Below are 25456 nucleotides of genomic sequence, written 5' to 3'. Positions count from 1 at the left end.
TTTGTTATTAGCCTTTTAGTAGCAGCGTAAAACCCAGCGTGCCACCCAGTGGAACGAGTGTCCACGTGAAAGAACAAATGAATGCACGCCGTTAAAAAGATTTCACGATGTTCGGTGTTGTCGGTTTGGCCATTAACTCGCGATCGCGTAGCGAATGCGTTCCTTTTCATGCTCGTTCATTCTCTCGAAACCACGTGAAAGTTCGTCCAGCCAGCGTTGACCGTAAAAATTTATTAATTCTATAGTACGATGCGAAGAATCGGATGCTTTTATTTCTCCATCGTGCGTCTCTCATATTCCCCCCTCCCTTGTTTTCTCTTCTTTTCGCTTTAAACGTCGAACGATCTTCAATTTATACCAAAGAGTCTTGTTTCAATGGATACTTTGCGACTATTATCACGAGTTTAGGTATCTCGGATGATCCTCGTTAAGCGAGTGTTTCGTATTTATTTTTACGATTATCGAGTGTACGCTTGAAATCTTCGACGAGTTTCTTAGATCGCTTTGTATGTTAACGAGATGATTGGCTCTCGCGAAGGTTCCGTAATTTTAGTGCAACGAGGAAGTCTGCTGGTCTCTATGTAGGAGGCTTGTAAGTGAATATGATAATACCTCGAGTGTTCGCCGAACAGTCTTAGTAGTGGGTGTTTGCGAATGAGATGAGATTTGTGCGGCTTGAAGCGTGTCTTGTTCAATGTGATTAACAGGCAGCGAGAAATTACAGTTGGTTTTTGCGTCTCCTATTATACAACTATTTTTCAGATTGCACGCCAATGTATTTTCTATCGAATATTCTATTAATACTTGTATATATGTGTAACGAATAATTTGCATTCTCTTAATACTTCCATGAGTCATTAACACTAAACCTACCGGTGTGGTCAAATCGGCCGCTCTCGCGACTTCTACACAAATTTAACCGTATTTAAATTTTATCATATCGCCTCATAATTTCTGACTTTTCCTAAAACATGCATACAATATATTTTTCTGTATTTAATTTTATTTTGCTCTTTTATTTTCTGAGAAAAATTTATATTCTGTCTTGCCTACCGCGAGCGGTCATTTTGACCGCTCGACAAAATATGTTAGTTATTCTTAAAATAAATGCAATCAGTACAAAGAAAAGGCTACCTCAAGATCCAATGACAAACAAAATTAGTATAACAAATAATAACAGCTGTTACACCCGTAATCTTGTCATAAAACTATCCATCCCTCGATCAAAATATCCGCCACTCTACTACCCACCATTATCTAAATTAAATCATAAAAATTATTACTTCTTTAATCACCGGTCATTTTGACCGCACACGGTAGGAATAGGTATACGCGAAGTGTCGGTAGGTTTAGTGTTAAGAAACGAGATCAAATTTTATTTTATGATACTAAATATGTAATTACACGATCGACGCTAGAATACCATTATTTTACAATTAATAAGAAACGCCAGTTTACCTGAATCGCAGCAGAGGACAGGCAAAGCGTATCGACCTGTATCGAGAATCGGGCCGATCGTACACAGCCTCGTAAGGAAGCAGGAAGCACGAGAACGCTGTGTCCCTGTTTTTACGGCCTCCACGAAACCTACATCCTCCCAGATAGAGCTAGTCCGCACTAAATTTATAATCGAATAAAAAGTATCAGCTTAACCAGGGAAATCGTTAATTATTAGGACGAATTGCATCCGGGCAGAGCACATACGATAAATCGGCCGATTGCAACTACGATCTTACTCTCTGTTCTCGTCCTTTTCCTATTTTTCCCTCCCTTTTTTACTTTTTCTTTTTCGGGCAAATTTATCCGTGTCGAACGAACGCTTCAGGCAACCGGCCATTCATATCGGCCGAACGTGTTTGCTCGGTAAAGCGATCCCGCGCATAAAGTTCGATTAACGCGAGCAATCAGCTTGGCGCGTGTATACAAAGGCCCGGTTTCACTCGCGCTCATAAACCGTGCTAGATGCAACGCGTGTCCGCCTAAAACTTTCACGCGAGGCGTACCGACGCGGCAAGGCTTTCCGGTCTGTCCTGAATTTGGATTTTTCACGCCTTCCTCCGCGCTGATTCTGTTCGTTTCGCGCGGTGTCGCTTCGTTCACTCTCAGAAAGAACAAGTACCAGTGTAGGCTAACACAGGCTTGCTCGATTAATTTGTCTTGTCAAAGTTTAAACGACTCGAATAATATCGCAATGTTTTCATTAGCCGGAAACACTTCGAAAATGTGCTTCTCCTTTTGTATCTCGATGAAAAGCTTGTTGTCAGATCGTAGTAGCCAAGAGGGTCGCGGCAAGTGCCACTAAGTGCCTTCTTCGGCGAAGGAGACAAGAAAAACACGTTTGCCAGCATGTCGAAGGATCACACGCGTCAAGTTGCCGAAGAGAAAACGTGGCTGCGAGGAAGAAGGGGGTTGGCCACGATTTTTTTTCTATACGCGAAGCAGCACAACGTTATACGCTTGGTAAAAGGAAATCTCGCGTTGGATGATTTTTACTTTCGTCTGCCTTCGAGTGAAACGTGACATCAGCCTCCGTTTTCATTGATGAACACGAAGACTACGTTGAATGCTATGGCGTGTTGATAGTACGTTGCACGTAAGAGCGAAGCAACGTAATTTGCACGCGCCTCGGTCCCGCTCGAGTAGTCGATCCAAGTTTAATCGTTGGGTAATTGGCCATGCTGAAAGAGTTAATGGTTGATCCACTATAAGGAGGTAGCCGAGATATCCAACGATTTGTTGATTCATTTTTAATCAAGAGATTTCTCCCAGCCTCCGCGGTGGTTTTCTTTTTCTGTTTCATCTGGCCGAGGCGGTAGATTTCGTGGCTGACGGCGATCGCGTAGAAAATTACCTCGTTTCGTGGGATGCTTAACGACTCCGTACGATGATACTCGCGGGGTGCGCATGAAAGTGGAATATTTAGCGGCAAGTTTCACTGTGGAGCACGAGATGCCACGGTGATATATATCCGCGTGACGATTGCCACGAAGCACGTGAAACTTGTACGTGCGAATTTACGGAAGAGTGTGAAACAATCGCAAACGAAAAATCGGATATTATAGTAAATATCGTAGTAAGAACGAGTGACAGAGACTGTGATAGATGGGTCGAATTATGTTCGGAAGCAGATCGTGGTGCGGAAAATTGAGTTATTATTATCTGCAGAGTATTTTTCCCCTCATCCATTTCCAATTTTCATTATCCCGTCGTTTCTCATGGATACTGTTGTCGTTGATGAATACCGTTAAAATAAGAAACACGATAGGAAACGAAATATTTCAAAAGATGGAAAGCCGTAATTTTCATTTGATTAACTACTCGCATGGTAGACTCGCTCTTGTTTCAAGGAAACTCGACGACTAAAGTAATAAGTAATATTTAAGTCCGGTAAAAGCGGTAAAAGTGAAATGAAATACTTTGAATTGCGGAAAGATCGCATTTCCTGGAACATAAGTCTTCCCAGACAACGTGCGCTGCTAGGGATCTTTTTAGAAATGGTATCGCCACGATTTCATCGCTGAACTTGGTGACTCACCGTTCGAAATATCGACTCGACGTTACGATATCATTGAAAAAACACGAGTCTCGCCGATATGGCTAACGTCACGTACTCGCCGTTTCTTTGGAAACATTTATCCTTTTCGGAGTTGTTTCGTCTCTCGAGAAGAGCGAAGAGAAGCAATATAACTGGTCGAACTTGTCCCAAGCGCCATAGTCGCGTAAAATATTCCTATTAATCGATGTTAGCGCTCCAAGTGACCATAAATCGTCGTTTTCTCCGTAGGACAATTTTCACTTACGGAAATCGATGTCGAACTTGGTGTTAACACGTAGCGAACGACTCATGTAAAGAATTAACGGAGTAAATGAAACATAAACAATCTTTCAAATGTAGGTCTCAATTTAAATCTTGTAAGAGATTTAAGATATTATATTTATTTTCGGTTCTAGTATAGTATCCTGACTGCGAAATATTCGGCTAGCATGACAGTTTTTAGGGGTTTTTGAGGTCTTCGAAGCCGAAAATGAGGTTCGTTTCATATGCAAATAAGGCGTGACAAATTTCGGTCAACCGTTAACGTATGACGTCTCCATGGACGTTGACGACACCTTTTTTTTAAATTTCGTACTCTTGAACTACTGTGCGGCTTGCTCTATACGCATTTGAATCGCGAGGATTGAATCAAATTTGGGTCATTTTTTATATTGCGACCGGTTAGACCGCGATCATTGATCATACAGTGAACGGTAGGCAGCAAAATTAGCATTTGGGGCATTGGCATTGGTTGTGTCATCGCTTGTTTTGCCGCTTACCGCTTATCGCTCTCTGTACGATCATGGTCTTACGCGGATTTCTAAAGTTATGACCCTTGTCAGCCAAATGTTCGTAAGAACGAATTGTTAGAACTGTTCATTTCCGTGAAAGTGACCCTCTTTCTCGGCTTCAGCGACCCAAAATACACGCGGAAAGATACATCGAAAACAAAAATACTGCCATCCGGATACTATACTAAACATCTTCGCGAATTAGTTAATATTCCATCGTCTTTTGTTGTTTTTATGGTTCGCCATAACAATTCGCGGAAGTACAACTCGGTTCTGTGAAAGTGATAGAGCCACGTGCTCGCTATGAATGTAGCAATATCACGTGACACGCGGGGTCGAGTTCCGTTTCTCGTTTCTCGTTTTGCATACATTTTTGATTGCTTGTCGCGTGACCAGGTCTGATATTCCCAAGGAACCGGGCTAGGCCGCGATAACTCAGCCTCGACCGGTCGATTTGAATGAACGTGTTTTCGTGTTCCCGAATGATTTGCACGCCAGTTGATCAAGTAATTTACAGGACGCCCATAAATCCTTACCTGCTTGCGTTTATTTAACGTTGATGTCAACCGCGTAACTCGTTCGTTTGGTCGAAGAGGAAAGCGTGCGAACAGACGGCAGGACATCTTCTCTTCGCTCGGATGTTAGCGACTCTTTTGCGTGACATCGTTGAGAGTCTTCGATCCGTTGTCTCTTGATAATTATCTTACCGGATCGTATTCCAATTAATTAGCTATTTTTACTCTACGATACTTCGAACGTTCGTTTTTTGGTAACGAGTTTTCGCAGAAGTTTCGTAGATTTTAATAGTACAATTTATGAGTTTAGACGCAGTATGCACCGAGCAATAAAATTCAACCGACATGAAATTCGATCCATGTTTCGATTTCGAGCGTATCTCGTGGCGGACTTTTCGTTCTTCCCGAGACGAATGGAAAGTTTATGCGAGGGTCGCATAATGGAGCATATCTACTCATGTGTGTCCGCATATATTTCACCTCTCCAAGGGAAATATGGGGATATTAAATTGCAGCGTTTAAGCATCGCGTGGTTACTTATTTGCAAGTCTAACGATCGCTACTATAGTCATTTCTGTATTACCGTTTATGCGCCATAATCCCCCCAACAGACATCGTTTCTATTTTTTTCCCTTTTTTCCTTTATATAAATGTTTGTCTACGCGAGGATATTCGAGTCCTGATTCTGCGAGAACTGTGTCGCGTATTTTATACCACCTGTACGGATCTCGCAGTCCTGTTCCGTATTTTTGGATTAACTTTCTACCTCTTTCCCGCTCCTGTTTTTCTCTACGTTCTCGCATACACTCGGTAGAAAATGCACTCACGCACTCGAAATTGTTTACGACCACTTGCTAACCCGTAAACGTAGAGTAGTAAAGATAATTAAATGTTACTATACGTGGATTACAGCAAACTGTAACTTACTTGGAGAGACTATATTTTGCACCGTGTTTTTATCCAAAACCTGTTTTATTGCAGCGGATAATTATTTTTCTAATAACGCGCCTATCGTTAGGTATGATTTCTTAAAATTATTTTTCACCTGTTTCGTGCTACTTAGTCGCACCTTTTGATGAATAAAAGGATCAGCAAAGTTTTCTTTCTGCGAGTATCAAAAATCGGAAGTACCTTTTACAAGATCGAATCAGTTGACACAACTTTTGTTAACATACATACACATACGTCTATTTTTATTACATCGATTTAGTCATGAAATAATTATCTCAGGTCGATACTTTGAGCATTAAAAAACTAACCGTTTTGTTTTTACTACAACATTCGATTCTATAGTTCCAATGTGAAACTATCGAAATCCTTAAAATATCTAGTAAGCAGCAAGGAATTTTTCATTCATCGTCAGTCGTCACCTTTACGACTCTTCAAAGGGACATTTTTATTACGAAGTTAACGTCTTCGCGTAAAGTTCGAGAATTTCGTATAAAAGGAAAGGGACAGGTAGACGTTTCATTATATCTTTGGCGTACAACCATTTCTCACCAGTCGTTGATGAATTAAAATACCGAAAGTTGGCCTCGTCTTACATTGTAATGAGCATACCTGGCGCAAATGTTTATACGTCAGGTAGTAATGCAGGTGTAACCTGTGAATTTTTCTCAATGGCCGCACTGTGCATTATGAGACTTCCTAGGGTGAACGATCGTTTTTCAACGGTTTGGTTCACGTTTGATTCAGTAGGTAATCGTCACGGATAAAGAGAAGCGGTATTCTAACATGTTCGATTAATGACAGCTCGAGTTTGCCCGTGTCTAACGACATCGTTTCGCGTGTCTCGTTCTCTTACGTTTATAGCGGCTATAAATAAGCGGCACAGTCGAATCAACCGGCTAGAAGAACATCTTTGTCGGTGAAAAAGTCGTATTTCTCGGGTTAATGCCATTTAACTCGAAGTAAATGGAACAAAAATCGAAAGGATTACAGGGTAATTACATTTTTGAACAGAATTCATAGTTTTAATTAAAATCGACCAATGGAAAGTGAAATTTCTATCGATTACAACATTTAGAAAGTCATACGTTATTCTTTGTTTCTTACTTATTAGATTACTCCAGTATCTCGCTTTAGAAATTTCTCTTTACAACTCTGTTTCTCTCTACGACTATTTTATATTATATCTATAAACGATAAAAATCCAAATATTCTTACGAACGAATATGGATAGATAAATTGACGTTCGTTTGCGTCCGTTTCGTAATCATCGAGAATTTTTTACTTCCATCTGCCTGTTGAGAAAACACCGTGCTGCGAATACAAGGAAGAACAGTTTCTAAAAAGAAGGCAGCCATTTTTCTCGGTGGAGGTTTCGCCGATGTGCAAAGTGCCCAAGCGAGTTACCGTTTATCTCTGTTGGTTGATCTTTTGACACGCATGGTGCCGTGTCCCTTTCTCGGGGAAACGCTGGCTTGAAAAGGCGAAAGTGGTGGTTCTAAATAGCGATGAACAAGGTGTAGTTCATGGCCGGACCGTACCGCGGCTATTCGACGCAAATTTATTCAAGCAATGACGCGTCGCACGCTGCGAGACGAAACTTTGCGAAACGCTCGTGTCTCGGTTTTCTTAATGTTTCCCTCGGAAACGTTCATGAACCTAAACTTAAACGAAACGTTCAATGATAGATGTTGGATATTAGGCTTGATGTAGGATATTAATCGTAATCTGACACAGAGTAGATTTCGCGTAGAATATAACGTTGCTGGAAAAGAAGAAAAAGACTATCTGTCCCTACCAACCGGAAGTATTGATTAATCAAGTCATCCACGAGAGTCGACCATAAAAGGATAGTAGAATAACTGTATACTTTCTAACGTAAAATTTATTGTCTTATTCATATTCATCTTCTTTGTATATATACCAACACATATACCTATTTACTAAAAAGCGTAGTATATTTCAACAGTTTCTAACGTCTCCTAAAAACTTTTATTCCATCTATTCTGTTCTTAACTTTTGGACATTTGAAGACCTGTCTGTTCGACAAGATCCCTTCAACACTTATACCTGAATTATACTCAGGTATATAAGCTCCTAACTATTCCTAATAGTATTTTCCATTCGTTTGAAGGCTACCAGCATAGAACTTTCCACTCTTAAACTTTTGTAATTTCCTATAATCTTTACTTAGATAGAGAACGAAACGGTCAGACGCTCAATATTTTGCAGTTCGTTTCCCTAAGATTCGTCGAGTGTCACTTGAAATGGACAACACCAGACCGCGGATGTTTATGCAAATCTATATTTTTAACAAGCAGAAACTTGTTTTACCCATTGAATATTTCAGCGAGTATCATACTTTGAATATTTGATGTACTTTTACATATCGTGTACGACTTGCGTAGCTTTTCATAAACATCCGTAGTTTCGCTATTATCGATTCCAAGGATATTGTTTGGAAATATGAAATTCTACGGATAATTATTAAGAATGGGAAATACCTGAGACTTTTGAGTGTACCCTACTCCAAGACGGTATACTTTGTACTCCTAATAAGCCAGAGAGACCATCGCTTTTATGACAGAGAGACATCACTAAGACACGTTTCAATCCTTCTTAGCATCTCGCTTTACCTGCGTTATCCCTCAGATAATACACATGGAACCGGGGGAAGGGGAGATGTTCATTACATCCAAGTTACGGTCAGGTAGCCTGTATCAACAGGTCGCCCAGGTAACGATCGTTGGTAGACTCGACATTCCTGTCAGTCTTCTACAAAGCACTCTACAGCGAAGATGGTTCTCCACTCATCGCAGGTAATTAGTTTGGATATTAGTTAGATATTCAGTCAAGTTCGATACGCGGATCAAAGACCGTCTGACATTTGGCTCCCGTCACCCGGTGCAAAACCGTGACTAGCCAGTCGAAATAAGAGCGAGTGATTTACTTTTCCCCGTGCTCAACACCTTTGAATCGGCCGTTCTGGCCCGTTGATCCTGCTGAACTTTATTACGTATTTACGGGCGCAGCTAGCTAGTCGATTGCGAACGATTCTAAGAAACACGAAGGCGAAAGAATTGCGTAAGTGCGTGGATTATTAACGAGTTGATTTTTACTTGTTTACTTTGCATCTGGTAAGGTTTGCCTGCCAAGTGTCAGTGATAAATTTCTGATATTTCTTGAAATGTATGGAATTCTTTCGCGAATGATCGAAGAGTCTCGAAGTAAATCTAAAAGGTTCGAGAGGATTGATCGAGCGACTAAGAAATTCGATTTTAATTGTATACCGCGGATCTCAAGGATATCGTATTGCGTTAGGTAAAGATTTTGTGAAATTTCGTACAGTATGTGTTCCTGTTTCGAATAGTCGAAGTGAAAGCAGCGTAGTGTTTTCAAGGCTTTGAAGTCGAAAAGATTCTAGTGGAATCGCAGATTTCTTCTCCGCGTTTAGCAAATTAACTATAAGTGTATATATCTCTCCTTGGTAACACTAAATTTCTAATTATAAGATTTCTTATACAGTGTACATTCCTTTCGTAAATAGTTCGAATAGAAGTGAAAGTAACGAAGAGTTCTGAAGGATTCTCAAAGATTCTAGAAATTGCAAATTGCTTAAATGTCTAATTACATTTTTCTCCTGCCGTGCAGCTAACCAAATTCTTAACATTTCATGGTAAATATTTGTTTATTTTTTTAAATTACGCGCTACTCTCGCAAGTTGTGTTTGAAAAGAAAGTAAGGATAATATAAAGACTCAAAAGGGGTCACTGTGATTCAAGTAGCAGTTGCTGCTTGCCCAAAAATCAGACAAGCTCTGGCGGTCGTTGATTAACGGTTGTGGCTTTTCTCGGCCTTTGTTACGGAAGAATTGTACGAGTAAGAAGATGCGTGTATTCTCGGCTTTCTCTTCTGCCCAGGACAGCTTTTTCGTTTATTTTTTCATTGCGGTTTCTAGTAAGTTCCAAGTAACGCGCAGCGAGTTCCTAGCCGACTGTTGTGAATCTGCTTCTCTACCCGTTTTTTGTTTTCCTCGATTACCAGTAGCCGTGGAAAACTTCCCTAGTTATCCGCTTTCCTCTTAGTACCGATATTTTATTGTATTAGGTTATTTTTCAATTGAAAGAATCGGAAATACTGATAATTTTATTACAAATATAGTTCGATCCGCGCCTGTTCCATCTTGCGGTGAGTTTCTTTATTGCAGAATTTTTTCGTGGAGTGGGAATAATATTTAAGAAGTTATTTATTAAATCGATATTCCTGCTATGTTTATTTTATACATAGTTAAAACATTGTAAAAATCATTGTTTATTGTCAAAGATGTGCTATCCGTTATCGTTTAGTTCAATTAAAACTATCGCCAGATAGTTTGTTTTCTAAACTATCAGAGGCTCCTGCGCTAGAACGAAGAATAGCCAAGAAAAATTCCGATTATTTTGTATATTTATTCTTGTCGGAGATTAGATTTCCTAGCAGCTTATCTGTTGAGAGAAATGGAATCTCACAAGTTTTTATCGTTAAAAATATGTATATGTAATTAATAGCCAGCGTTTGCAACTTAATTAACCGTGCATGTATATTAAAAATTTCGTTGTTGCTACATTTGCTAAATTTTACTTACAAATAGCTAATTGTAAATTGAAATTTGGATATTTCTATAACATAATTTCCTTTCATTAACGTTAGAAATGTTTTCGTCTGTTTAATGTCATTTTATGTTTGGTATTAAGTTCGTTTGTTGAGAAGAATTCCTTTATCTAGATCGTAGAAAGTTAATAAATTAGATGAAAATTGCGTGGCCTTTTGTAAGCATCGCTCTGCTTAGAAACGATCCAACTAAGATGTAACGATTATTATCAGGATGTTTCACTGACACGCCTTTCACCCGGCTTTGACCAACAATTAAATTAATCCATTAAGAAGATCAAGTCGTAAAACGCGATTATTTACTCGAGGCGAAACGTCTTGCTACAGCATTCATGTAAAAGTACCATCGGTGTAGAATCTTTCAAACATTCTATTTCTTTAATATTTTTTCGATAAAGAGAATCTTGAAATTTTACATACTATTATAGGCGATGATGTCACGATTATTCAAGATTATTAAAGAATAAAGTTCCACTGAATTGGACGTGTCTTGAATCATATCGAAGACATAACAGATCTTATCGGGCACTTGCATTTATTTCTTTCTCTTATCAATCGTATACCGGAGATTATCTACTTACCACGTTTCCCGATATTTATACTACTAACTTACATTAGAAGACACTTTATCCTTCCATGTATAATGTACACTGAAACGCAAGAAGAAGAGACTCGTGATATTCTCGCAATTTCTTTATTTCCCAATAAATTCCGTTTCATCGTTAATAAGAAATAAATTACAACTTTCACGTTGGAGATGATAAGAGTAGGCAAAGAAGAATGGTCCTTTAAACCCTCGACGGATAATTAACGCTAAGTAAGCCATGGCACACGCGAAATTGGAAATCAAGTCGAAACGCCTTGGGTCCGATTAACGCGTGCGTTTAATTGATACGACAATAATATCTCGGTTCCCGAGGTGTACGGTTAATCCTATAAATCACCGGTGTCTAAATTTACTCGAACCACGGTGAAATCGACCATTAATTTTGCATTTATTCGTCGGCTGATACACACACGTTCTCTAGACTGTATCAGTCGCGTCCATCGAACGTCTTTCGTTAGTCACGTTGTGTCGCTTGGCCATGCTGCCAATGGCACAGCTCTTGCCAGTGAATGCCTTCAACGGTCGGGATAATCATTGATTTCGATGTGATTTCGATCTGTAATTAAAGGGGCTTCGCGTACTCGTAATCGTTTCCAGCCTTTGTGTATTGTTGAAAAGAAACTAATAATCGAGGCTCACTACGACTACGCATTATGATTCGCGATTTTCACTTTCGTTTTTCGTTTAACAACAGCGTACGGATTTCTAGAGATTCTTGGGAATATATTATGGCTTAATATCGTGGAAAACGGGAACACATGCTGGAATTTTTCATTTCGAATTAATTTCCATCTAACATTTACATTTGAAATGTATGCAGAAGGAGGGAAAGAAAGCCGTGCAGATTTCATATTCAAAGTGCAAAAAAGATTATTGATACGAAAAATGCTAAATACACTATGGTTTGCGAGTGTCGCCCTCGCAGGAAACGTGTTAATTCGTATTGTCACACAACGCGAAACATCAGCGGAAATTTCTTTCGGCACGGGCGAGATTTGAAGGCTGACGGAAATTTTGGAGAGCAAAGAAGGAGGAAACGATGTTTTATACGAATTCACAGAAAACTCGAGTTGGATCGGCGCCAGCGTAAAATTAGTTTGAATCGAGAATAGGATAAAACCGTGGAAAAATTATTCCAAGCTTTGTGGGTACACGTTTCTCGTCTAATTTTTGCCGCGCCCAGTTTCTCGTTGTCGTGGCTCTCTTTCACGATACTCGTCCACAAGAAATTACTGCTATAGAAAGGGACATATTGTTCCTTTGGTCTCCTCTCTTTTATATTCGACGTTCCACTGACTCTCTATTTTTTCTTCTTTTCATTCTAAGTAAATACAGTGATAATAAAAAGGTAACATTATATCAGAATCTATTCTCCACAATTATACCATCAAGCTATATTTCTAACAAAAAGTACGTCAAATAAAATTCAATCGCTATTCTAAGATTCAATTTTGTCTCGCAATCGTATAATACGATCTACGCATCCGTGGTCTCTGTACTTTGATCTGACAAAAACACAAACTCGCAAAACCAAAAGGAGACTAAAAACTAAAATCACGAGACAGAGATTTAAACTACCCAATAATTGCCTCGAAGAGTTCATCCTCGAATCCGACAAAGGATTCATAAACACGTGCGTGGTAGGCAGACCGATTTACCTAGACATTTTGATAGAATCAGAGACTGGTACGTAACAGGCGTGGCGGACGAACGAAGATTATCAGATGAAGTGATTCGGCTGTTCGGCGTGTTTCAGAACTTGGTGCCTTACCGCTGCAGTAGCGACAGCGACGAGGAGCCAGTCACGAAGCAGCCTCGACTCAGCCGTAGACACTCGCGAGGTTCTGGAAGGGAATCCCCGGGTCAGTCGGCTCGTTCGACGCGTTCGAAACGCCACAGAGCCACGAGATCGCGATACTACGAGGATCCAGCCACTAGCAGAGCGGACCTATCCGATACCGACGCGTCTTCCGAGAATCGATCGATCAGCGACGGATCCTATTTCGAGGTGCGTACACAAAATGTATATATTTGCAATTATTTTCTTCTTGCAGCAAGGATATTTAGCGGGATATTCGCTGGTCGAGAACATACACTGTATAGAAGAGTCGTGAAACCGGTATGGCAACGTTTCCCAAACTGTTGCCGAAGAACAATGGAGTACGAGCCTTCGGGAGGAAGTTTGCTTGATTAGAGCGAAGTGACTGTTCGGTTGACGATCCATGGTGTATCGCACGTGTGCCTATGTGTTCGTGGATTCGTTAACGAAGATGAACTCGTGGATTAGCGGTGGATCCGGCTCGTTCGTCGCGAGTTGATTAGCCTTTGATTTACGCTCGAGAAAGTCTTTGATCCGTGGGCGATATACTTAGTGGTGTCTTTGTGGTGTTTCAGTGAAACTCGAATTGATTCGTGTGACGAATCGAGAAGAATATTTCAAGCATTAACGAACGGTTCCCAGTGTAATTTATCGTACTAGGGTATATCGTTGTGAAGCTTAGCGGCTAAGATTTAAAAACGAAGCAGTTCGAGTATTTTGTAGATGCTCGAGAATTTAAAAAATTGGAAATATTTGTCGAGCTAGGTTTCCTGCGCTTCGATATCGGATCGGCTTGGAAGACGTTACCGCGTGGTTATTCGAGGATGGATACCTGACTGTGGAAGTGAACTTGATCCTTATTAGCTAACGGCTATTGTTCCGTTTCGAGTACAAAAAACTATCTTGCATACTTGGTGCATGCGTTACGTCCGCGTATGATCGAATCGAATAAAATCCGGAGCACGTTCCATGCCGTTTCTTACTTGGAACTCTCAACTCATTTCCGTGCTTCAACTATATTCAACGATTTTAAACGATTCGAATGCACACGTGTTTCTCTATAGTGCTCCGAATATGATATTCTGAAAAATATCATAAGATAGCACTGAAGTATATCCGAATTAATAGAATCGTTATTCTTTATTTATTTCCAATCAAACGATCTTTTCTATACAAGAAACTTGAATAATCCTCAAAAGAGAAAACTCCAGCTTTCGCGTTAATTATTATTCGAACGTCACCTCAGTGGTTTCGGAATTAAAATCGGCAGATCTCGAAAAATAACTCCAATTGTCTCATACTCGGAAACGTATTAACTTCATTTCCACTCTACAACGTAGCACTCGACTTTCCTTTTCTACGAATCATTATCCTCCTTCCCAGTCATTTTCTAACACTCTCTGCCTTATAATTCGTTGTCTGGAACTATGAAACATCTCTCTAAGACCATCAAATAGCTTAGATCTACGAGACGGCGGATACCTGAATATGGAGATGAGCCTGATCCTTATTAGCAGCTATTGTCTCGTTCCCAGAACAAAAGTGGTCGATGTCCCTCGTATACATCAACTTGCATTCTGTGTGCAACTTCTATCTCAATCTACCCCTTGTCTATTTCGAACACTCTATTTTGAACGTTCTGGTAATTTCGATTTTTGTACTCGTATCTTTCAGGTTTATCGGGGAAAGTTGGTGTAAAAACAAATGGATGATGTTTTTCTGGTGTGTGGATGGCATCACGAGTGCGTCAAGCGTACACAGTGTAACGTTACTCGTCACACGTGCGTTACCAGTGTGAATGATCTATCGTTCGCGAGCTACGACACAACGTGATTATAGTGCGTGGCACGGGTTCAAGCGCGGTTCCACCGCGTTCCTTTCGTTGCGTCTCTTTGTTAGTCGATGAAATCAATTTGTAAGATTTATCTGGATGTTTCGAGTGAATTAATCGTTCCCTAGAGGTAGATAACTTTGTAGCTTTTTAACTGAGACTATATCTCTTCGTTAAAGCGATATAACTAAATTAAACGAAATAGTAAAGTTTCGTGTATATAAGTTCAACATTCTCTTCTTTTTTTTTTTTTTTTTTTTTTTGCTGCTGCTGCTGCTAATTATATCGTTCCATTTTTTGATAGCAGTTGAAACAAGTTCTTTTTGTACGCCTGGCAACACTATAGCTCGCAGAGTGGAACGCGTTCGGCGGCGTTCCATGTCTTTGTTGCGCGGTGAAATTGATTTACGACGCCGGACTTTTCGTTTTCGTGTACATTAATTAACACCTGAATCAAATCAAAGCGCGTCAAACTCACGAGGATTTATCGCCTCGCATCGCTTCTTTAACTAGACCTTCCTCCATTGATCGACAGAGTCTCGTGACATGAAACTGGCACAGGCATCGTTAAAGTCCCCCGAATAACTCGAAGAAACAGTTCAGTAAGAAGTTTGTGGACGGTAAGAAGAGAGAACGGTATTTCTTTTTTTTCTCTTATATTTCTTTTTTTCTCCTCTTCATTTTTTTCTCTCTCGAGGAAGCTCGAAAAGTGTTTCTTGTTCCAAACGCGTTATTCTGCGAGCGGAATGAGAACTCGACGAGAGAAAGTGCACGCGGGGCCTTTTACCTTTTGAAATATTCACGAGGCAAAATAAAATAAAATTGAAATTGACGAGTAATTACGCGTACGTGACGCCGAGGAACGTGCTTCCATTGCATCAACCCTCTTCTCGACTAATCAGAAACGAATGTGCATATATATTTATTTTCTTTCGTTCGTTTCGAACATCTGCGTTTCCTACACAGAAGAAACCAGTTTCTTACCTCGTCGTTACATCGAACGTTATTACATTCCATTATTTTGTCACGTTACCGTGCCTGTCTTTATTTTCTTCGCTCGAACCAATGGAGTTGATCTTGAAAATACTTTTTGCTCGTTCCAACTAGTCCACCATTTCCCTGTTACCGGACATGTATCAAAAACGACTTGTACTTCCCCATATGTTTGCTTCTGAAACAACTCGCAGAGAGAAAAAGACAAGTATCAAGAGGCAAATCAGTTAACGAAGCGAATTACCTGTTTTATTTTCATAGTCACAGCGAGAATCTCACCGTAGTGAAAATACCTGTAACCTGAAATCTTAATGGCGTCGGTGTGTTTCTCGTTTTTCTTTGATCGATCGAAACGTTTTTGCCATTTCGTCAAGTACGAATGGAATCAACCGACGAACGAAAGCGCGCATACGATCGGTCGAGGTAACGCGAGAAACACTTCGAAGCGTGAAATTTTCACGGTTGCATCACGCTCGATTTTATGGAGCACGAGAGAGAATCCGTTTTGTCGAGCAACAAATAATAACGACCGGAATGGCGTTCGCATACCGTCACTGAGTGTGCTAAGTGGAAAGAAATCTGCCGCGAAACGAGCACGTATACACGCCGATGTGCCGCCATTATACAGCGGGCCGTACACACGCGTATTCGACACGTATGCGTTTTATTATGTTTCGATATGCTGATACGCGGAAGACGTTTTTCGAAAACTTGTTGTAGGAAACGTGATCGAGGCGTCGAAAGGTTTATTTTCTATTCCAAATATTTTGAAACTTTGATCGATTTCCTGTAATTTATTACGGTATATTTATTACGATAGAAAGGTAGACTTGTGCTGGATAATTATAAAATTTATTAGATTGATATACAAATGAAAAAATGTAGGTTTAATTATACAGGCTGCGTGATATTTATTATTTTCTTTACGTCCGAGAAAGAAACAAAAAATTAATCGTTTGATATATATCTATACGTACGATTACTCTCGAAAGTCGCCCTTCTCTCAAGCATAGGTAGAAACATTCCATTCGTTTACTGCCGTGATATTTTGATGAGATCGGACAGTTATTTGCGTTGTTGCGCCAGTTAGCGACTTGATCGATAATTAACTCCTTATCGTAGAAAATTATCGTGATAATCTGCACGCGCCTCGCGCTCGGTCAGTCGCAGCGGTGTGATGCGAACGTACAGTTCTCACTGTCTGATTATGTTTCCTTCGATATCGAACATTTCAAACACAATCAACCTATTTTACTAAAAAAAAAAGTGTCTTTACGACAACGCAGCATGGTCCGGATTAGTGTAATCTTACCGATTATCATAGTGCGATGAAAAGTTTTCAATCTTAAAATGACGACGGAATTTCTCAACTGAAATAGTGAAAAACAGGAAAAAGAAGAAACACTTCGTAACGTCTGATTTCAGGATGAATTATGTCCGGTTTATGTGATGGACACAAAGTCCGACGGAGTGGAAAATCTCCAAGAAGTTAATCGAATCGCGAGCACGTTAGGCGATCAGGGCGAAGAAGCTGACATCGAGGAAGGTGCGGTAAGTGAAGACGAAGAGTACGACATGCCACCGACACCTGACACCGTACCGATGGCAAATTCGACGGCCATCGAGGAGAGCTGCGACCAGATCGACGGCCAGCCAGGGAACTCTGAACAATCGAACGGCAATTTAGCCGCTAACGAGCCAGTGAAACGTCGCAGAACGACTGAGGAGGTCGCCTCCTTTAACACGTAAGATCACCTTATCAGGATTTTATCGCGTGGGCGTGTACGCCTAATTGACGTGCACGAATATGTTAGTGCTATATTCAGAGAGTTCGCGTTAATGTTCCGTTTGATCAACACGTTAGTATTTTTATTTATCTTTGTCGTTCACACTTGTTAATGTTTTGCAATCGGTATAATAATTGGAGAAAACTTTTTGAAGAAGGTGTTTTACAGAGATGATGCTAAAGTAAACGTGCCCAAAGTTCCGTAAGAAACTCCGACGATAATGAAAAGTTTCGTTGCAAGAAAAGTAAAGGGGTGCAGAGGGTTAATCCAATTTATCTCTATGAAACACTCGGTACTTACGAAATACTGTACTTTTAGATCTACGTTATCAAAATTTACCTAGATACCACTTACTACCTCTAATTAATCACGATGTTCGAGTAAAATCATAAAAATTTCAAAATACTGAAAATATTCGGAATAATCAAAGTATTGAAAGTTCGGAGTACTCGGAAGCAACCGAAATAAAGAAAACGTAAAAAGTTGAGGCTTTTATTAAGCTTTTTAGACGATGAGAGTCCACGAGAGATAATCAGAATTTCACACCACTGATCCGTGTCGTTTCGCATTAGATCCGACAGGAAATCGAAGAATTGCGCGACCTTCTACTTCCGCCACTTGGACACCGACTCTGAGCAGAACGAGGAGGCGGCGATCGTAGCGGAGGACTCGTCGGAGGAAGAGTGGACGTACACGTCATCGCGGCTGAATAACGTTACGTCGGAGCAACGCAAGACCAACGTTCTGGTGCGTCTGGACTTCGGCGAGGGGCAGAGTCAACCACGAGCTAGCGAGGGAAACGCGAAAACGAGCGAAATGAAGCCCGTAAAAGAGACTTCCAACATGGAGGGTGTCAACGAGACTTCAAACGAAACCGACGCGTCTTCTCGCTGCGAGAAAGACAGTGACGACGAAACGAGAAACGACAAGACGAGCATCCAAAGGCTCATTAAGGAAGTAGAGAAATTAGTCGGAGAGGAAAGGCGCAACGGTGCAACGAAGACTTTCCCTCAGCTCATTCTCGATGATAAGGAGGGTATAACGAATAATCATCGCGCCAAATACGCGAGGATCAAGGAATGGTTGAAACTGAACTCTGTACGAAGCCACGACGGACGATCCACGTCACAGGTAGGTTGTAATTATTGCTATTGTCATAGGGTGAATAGCTCGACGTTTGCCTCGTACGATTTTTTCTTTTGTTCATTTATTTAATGGGAAAAAGATTATTCATACTAATCGGAAGGCATCAAGGTCGTTCTTTGGAATTTAATGTAATTGAATTTAACGTAATTGGCTTTTCGTTGGCAATTGTCGATTCATGCACGATGTCCAAACTTCCTCCGCTTTGCAAATTGAATATTTCGTAACAATGTGAAAGAATGGACACGTGATATCTCGATCCTTTGTCGTCGATGAGTTACTTAATCGATGTTTAAATGCTTGTTTGGATTCGATCAAGTTACGTTAACGATTTGAAAGAAAACGCGCAAGTATAATATTCGCTTTCGAAATATCTTACTCCACCATCGTTCGTTCTTAAACAAGCATTGAAAACGCGATAATTAAATAAAAAGGTAGAATAATATTTCGAAAAGGAAAGTCAAGTACTTAAAGAGCAAAAGAAAACAAGAATTATAAAATGAATATAAAACGGTCAAGGAACCGAATCGTCAGTCTGATCATGCGCGCCAGTTGTAACGAGGTCTAAGGGGGAATTATAACGTTTCGTAACAATTGTAATCAGCGCGAATTACAGCCGTTGGATAGCTGCGATGCCAGTGGCGAGTATACGACGGAAGAATCCGATGGGGAGAGGCAGTCGGTTTCATCGGAGGATCTGCAGAGTAGCGTTGCGACGTATCGTAGATTCGAAGGTGCACTGGGTTGCACGTCTCAATTCGTGTCGCAAGAGATATTCGACGACGCTGAGAAAACGCCGATCAACGAGGCGCATCCGATGCTGGACACGAGTACGCCAAAAGTCGTGATGCGCTCCAAGCAGAAGCACAACGGGCCCAGACCGTGGAGCGTATCTTGTATCTCACAGATCGGGAACAACTCGAATTTGAACCAAACCAATGACCCGATTTCGCAGTTCTCCATAAGCGAAACTGCGCTCCACCAGTTAATCGCTACTCCGCCCACTAAATCCGTGTCCCTCGATGCAACGTAAGTAGATAATTCTACATATCTTTGTTTGCTCGTTTTGGAAGCGAATTTGTATCGTAGAAATAATATTGCGAATTGGTTATAGTTAGAACGAATAGATCGTAGGAAGATTAGAAATCTAAATTTTTGAACTGAAACTTTCACTTTTAGATCTTTTTTTAATTTCAACGTTCCAAATTTTCAAGTTTCCAACTTACTTCGGTGAATAAGTTACAGTATCTTTCGCTTTCGAGACAGCGCGTGTAATTAGAACCATCGAGGTATACACATCGATTTATAGTGTAATCGATGCGCATGGGAGCGCATTATTCAAATCCATCGCGTGTCGACAACCGCGACGTCGCGTTGCCTCGATACCCTATTGCCTCATCGAACTGGCAGACATTTTAATTTCACCTCATTTGAATTACAGAGGATCACGGAAATCGTTCAACAACTCAACGTCCACGTTATTGGAGGAGTCGATCATTTGCCACGACGGCCGTGTAGTTCGAAACAGTTCGTTGCGCAGGAAAAAGAGCAGGTTGCGCAAGAAGAACCTGGTAAGACGATGCTGCTTGCTCGTAGCTAGAAAAGAGCGCGCCAAAACTATTAAAATTATTTTCTCGTGTTTCCATTCTTTCTCGCTTTTCCGTTTACATAGGGTCGTAAAAGTGACTCCAGTTCGGAAGGTGTGACCGCGAATCATTCGGCGGGAAGCGATGGCAGCTCGTCGAATCAGCAACGTTCACCGCGTAAAATGAGCGGAAATCGCGCGATGCGCACCATTTCGAGAGACTGTCACGGTCGTTTGACTACCCTGGTAAAATCCGGCTCTTTCTCGGGGTGCACCGCTCATCAGCAACTCTCGGCGGAGAGGACGATCGTCAGCGACCCGACACCGCCGTTCAGGTTACCTTGCTGTACTTCGGTGGCTTCCACATCCGAGACCGAGGGTGAGGAACAACGTAACTATACGCGAGGCTGCTTCGCCTACTACGATACCGTTCCAAGCAATAAGGAGCTGTGCAATCAGCAACTGAACGTCGATAGCGACATCGAAATGAATAGCCTCGGAAACAACTCGATCTCCGATCAAGCTTGGGATAATTATCAGGTAACTGGCTTCAACTGGAATCGTAAGAAACAAAATTCCTGTTCTTCTCCCTTCTTGTTTCATTTTTTGTTTTCGTTTTGTTATTAATTTTTTGGTGTTTCTTTTTCCTGGTATCGCTTTTAACAAAGTTAGGTTGTTATGTAACAGACAATAATTAGGACTAGAAGTGAATAAATCAAAATTTTACGCAATTCTTTGAAATCGATTGTGAGGATATGGAGTACGTTCATAGATAAGACCGTTTTAGGAAATCTAACTTCTATCTCTTGGAAATTTCGCTTAATATTATTGTTACCATAATGATACTATTAAAGAGTAGACTAGAGAAATTGCCTTATGTAATTGAGACTAATAATTAGGTGGAAATGAACACTCGTATCAAACATATAAGTTCCTGACAAGTTGCTAACGTTGAATTCTTTTGAAATGATTTATTTAATTAGAAGCATTATGTCGATATTCATATAAATAGAGTAAATAAGCAAATATTTATTTTTAAACTGATCTCTTTTCAATAGGAGAAATATATGAGCGAGACATACAGTGAAGCGCCAGACGTAGAAACGGCACGAAGATTATTGGACTTTGGGGATGATTACCGAAACTTCCTTGATAGTCAATCCGACTGTGCCTCCAGTATGAGCGCAATGCCCGCTAGTTCTCCACTGCCTAGAAGTCGTATGGATCATGTACGTTCCATTCTATTACTCTTTCTTGATCAAGTGTCCATATTCTTTCTGTGACAATACATCTGCTATATCTTTGCATATGGATTTCCATTATCTTGTATATAACATGGGCCAGTATGTGGAATCGCATATGAGTCAATATTTGTATAATGAAAATCGACATTGGTATCATTACATTAAGAATAGAACAATAATTTCCGTTATCCACGCCAAATGTCCATGCAGTTTACATATCCCTAGTGTGATTAATTAATTGCCTTAATGCACAACGATTTATTGTTTTATTTCTCAATGAAATCATTTCTGGAATTTTGTTTGACAGAAAGTATACCGGTGTCGTAGTTTAGTCATAGCTCTTCCTCTGTGTTGTAGTGTTTCGTTTTATGGAAAAATAAAGAATCGCTATTTGTATATTGCCGTAGAATGAATGTAATTCTTCTGCAGCAAATAAAAATTTAATTTTATCTGTTCAACCACAAGATCACTTTAATATTTGCCTTGACCTTACGCCGGATTGTTACTTTGCACCAGATATGTTCGAGCATACTTTACTCAATTTTTGCATATACTCCATCTAGACGCATAAATTATTCATGAGTTATCTTTCTTTTCATCTCGAGGGTAATTCAAACATAATGATCATTGGATAGTACTTTCTATTCAATGTACGTATAACATTATCTGGAAAAGAAATTTTCTTTCGCACAACACATTTCTCCGTTGAATCTCTCCGTGTCTTATCAAGTCTTCTTTGAGACGAACGCGTCTCCACGATGATGATATCTTAACGAGGATAAACGGTGTAATTACACATACAGTCACTGCTAGAAATGTCTCGCAGGCGGTATCTTGATCAGAATTTTAATAATAAATATCGAGTAGAAATTTCTATGAATTACACTTTCTCTGAATGAAATTTTGTATATATATATCGTTTATTGAATTTTTATATACGTTGAAAATATTTCTCATGTGCAGTAATAATTGCTCAAAATATATTACAGTTTAATACAAATAAATAATTAACATCTACTGTTGTATAATTGATAAAAAAAAAAATTACGAACAGTTGCAAATAAAATCAAATTAGATATCTATTGAATTTAATTTTCATATATGATATACGTATCGCGTTGTTAAAATCATTTCTGTGTACAGTAGAATCAGTCCGTTATCTCGACCAATAAATCGGATAACTACGATAGCTATGTTTCAAAAATTTGCCCTTGACTTCAAACGGGTTTTATGTGCCACTGGCAATAGCAGACAAAGAGAATGTTTAGCTTCCATGCTTGACTTCAATACATATTAACCGGTAGTACGCTATCATCGCTCTTAAAATTTCCAAACTCATTAATATAACAGCCATTATTTACAAAATAATAACAATGAACTTTCTTTTCGTCAATAAATTAACATGGATTGATCTTAAAGTAAAATCAATATTACACCACATAAAGGAGTAATACAAGAAAATTAAGAAAAATCTGAAATTTGTTACAGGAAATAACCGATACCACGGAAGATAGCGACAGCGACGTGGAGGATATACGGAACGTAATCGAGAAGTCGCAGTCTCAGTTATCACTTGCTGAAAGTTTATTCTCGAGGTCGTGCAACGGCACGATACCGCAAGATAACGTACGTAGCTCATTCAGCTTGTACTTCATAGTACAATCTCGGCCTAAATTTCTGAAATACTTGCAAAGAAGCGTACAAAATTTCTTTTCGTGGCTTTATTGCAAGTTTATTGCCGCCGGTGTTCTTGTCATGCGTCTATGCGCCCATATAAAGTACTTCTTAATGACTGTATGGCACAATTAAGAAAAAGGACAATTAATTTCTCTGCTTGTGTGCTTTGTGTGCTTTCCTCACCTTTAGTTTTATTCATCATTACATGACAAAAGATTATATCGTTTCGTTTTCTTGTATTTTTGATAATCTTTCAATTATTTAATTTAGTTAATGAGTATGAGGAATGTCGTATAATTGGATAATACTGTGATATTTTTTGCTTTCTAAGTATTTATTTTATAGTTTTAGTTTTACTTCTAAACGCTACTGCTTAAACTTATTACTTGACGAAGGTCCCCTGATAGACGTGATCTTTCTTATTATTTATCATATATGGATAATTTATATGTATTTTTTCAAAGGAAAGTTAAAATGTATGTATATCTAACAGGATATCTGTAGGATTGCTTGACACATACATGCTTTGAAACAGTGGCATAAAAGGGCAAATTGCCAATCATTGTATAAATATAAATAAAATTGTAATATAAAAATTTTCTTTTTATGTGTTTCTGATCGTCCATCTGATCTATTCTATTATTACCTTTTAACAATAAATAATACAGTATGTAAATAAGAAATTTTTACTCATAAATGATAGTAAAGCTGACAATAATAAATATCATCCAAATAATGATGGGAAATAGGAAAAGGAGGTTGTACTAATACTATTCACTTGCATGTTTACTATTCTATCCTTATCCTGCTTGTATAGCCCGTACTCACAAATCATGTTGACAAATATCCAAGTTATTGTACATGTCCCTGAATTGCTTCATGAGCGATTCCATGTTGTCTTTTGCAAGAGTACATTCCCTGAGAGTTATTGCGAATGAATAATTGCTTTTGATTGGTGATTTACAAGGTGTACTTGAGATTTTTTATACTTTAATTTTGCCGTAAGTATATTGTCGCATTTTTACTACTTCTAAATGATTTGCTATATCGAGTGGATAATAGTATCGAATAATTTCAAGTTCGGGAAAGTGGATTTATTTGGAATAAAATTTTCTATGGCGATGGAAGTAAACAATGTAGATTGCTTAAAATAATTAAAAGAAAGAAGAGTTGTTTTATACTATACTTAATTCCTTTAATAAATTACCTATGCATGAAACTGTGTTGAATTATTTTTAACGTACAGGTTTTTAATTATTCTAAACAATAAGCAATATTTTTAGCACGAACACGGTAAAAACATTTTGCTTGGATTCTTTCTCACTTCTTTTTTGCTAATATCCGAATATACGTAGAAATGTTAACGAAAGCTGAATTTGATTTCACGGAATGTTGCTAGAGCAATTCTTTTTACTTCCAATTAAAGACAATGGAATACGCCGACTGACATAAATTTTTATGTTGTAGTCCGAAGTGGAATGTGCGTGTAGCGAAAATCTGCGGTGTCTGCACGCGTTATTGGAGTCCGTCAGCACATCGTTCCGAAGCGAAAAATACGTGAAACAAATTCGTGGTGAGTACATTCAAATTCACCGTCGAACATTTTCTATTTCACTGTCGTACATGGCCGCTGTATTAGTTACTGCTCTGAGCGGACTTGTATTTTTGCTTCTTTCGTAATTTTATTATTTTATTCTCTAACGCGAAAACACAGAGGGAACATACAGAAGTAGAAAAGTTATAAAATATTTTTACTTATATCATGCGATGAATCTTTTGATGAACACGTTTGAAAATGTTCTTTCGAATCTTTATAGTATTCAAACATAATCGAAGAAAATTTATTTTCGAAATAAGAGTGATAATTAACGGAAAAATTCGAATGGATTTAACGATTGGAATTTTAAATCGACTCGACTTAAGCGTTGTTTCATCAAGCAGCTTGTGTAAATATTATTGTAAAGCAATTGCAAAGACTGATACGCAAGTATTATAGTACGTTACAAATGTGCATTTCTGCTTTCGATGTATATACTTCGAAAATGTATTTCTAAGAAGTGTATGCATTTGAAGTAATGTTACTGATACTAACCGTAACTATAATCGATCAATAAATCTTGTACTTAATTTTAGAATAAAAATTGTAAAAAATAACGACTGAATCAAACTGTTCGTAATATAATGTAATTAATATTTGAATTCTTGTGATATGTTTGCTCAAATTTGTATATATATATATATATACATATATAGAAAATATATAGTATATATATATAGTACTTATATAGTATATATATATAGTACATATATAGTATATATATATAGTATAGT

General features: G+C 39.0%; 1 protein-coding gene across 5 annotated transcripts in view; it reads left to right on the top strand.

Moving 5' to 3' along the window:
- LOC100643499 overlaps positions 1 to 25456 on the top strand; it is a 118053-nt gene that overhangs the window by 55773 nt on the left and 36824 nt on the right. For 4 of the 5 annotated variants that reach the window (XM_012314851.3, XM_012314852.3, XM_012314848.3 and 1 more), the window contains exons 8-16: positions 12803 to 13054; positions 17115 to 17434; positions 18049 to 18607; positions 19224 to 19648; positions 20061 to 20190; positions 20292 to 20744; positions 21263 to 21433; positions 22937 to 23074; positions 24593 to 24698. In XM_012314851.3, coding sequence (XP_012170241.1) covers positions 12803 to 13054; positions 17115 to 17434; positions 18049 to 18607; positions 19224 to 19648; positions 20061 to 20190; positions 20292 to 20744; positions 21263 to 21433; positions 22937 to 23074; positions 24593 to 24698 — 2554 coding nt within the window. The remainder of the gene's footprint in view (positions 1 to 12802; positions 13055 to 17114; positions 17435 to 18048; positions 18608 to 19223; positions 19649 to 20060; positions 20191 to 20291; positions 20745 to 21262; positions 21434 to 22936; positions 23075 to 24592; positions 24699 to 25456) is intronic. The other variant, XM_012314849.3, reaches the window with a different exon arrangement.

Source organism: Bombus terrestris, chromosome 12, assembly GCF_910591885.1.
Source record: "Bombus terrestris chromosome 12, iyBomTerr1.2, whole genome shotgun sequence".
In the NCBI taxonomy this organism is placed as follows: domain Eukaryota; kingdom Metazoa; phylum Arthropoda; class Insecta; order Hymenoptera; family Apidae; genus Bombus; species Bombus terrestris.
The sequence above is the reverse complement of the archived record's forward strand: the minus strand, read 5'-3'. Positions and strand labels throughout refer to the sequence as shown.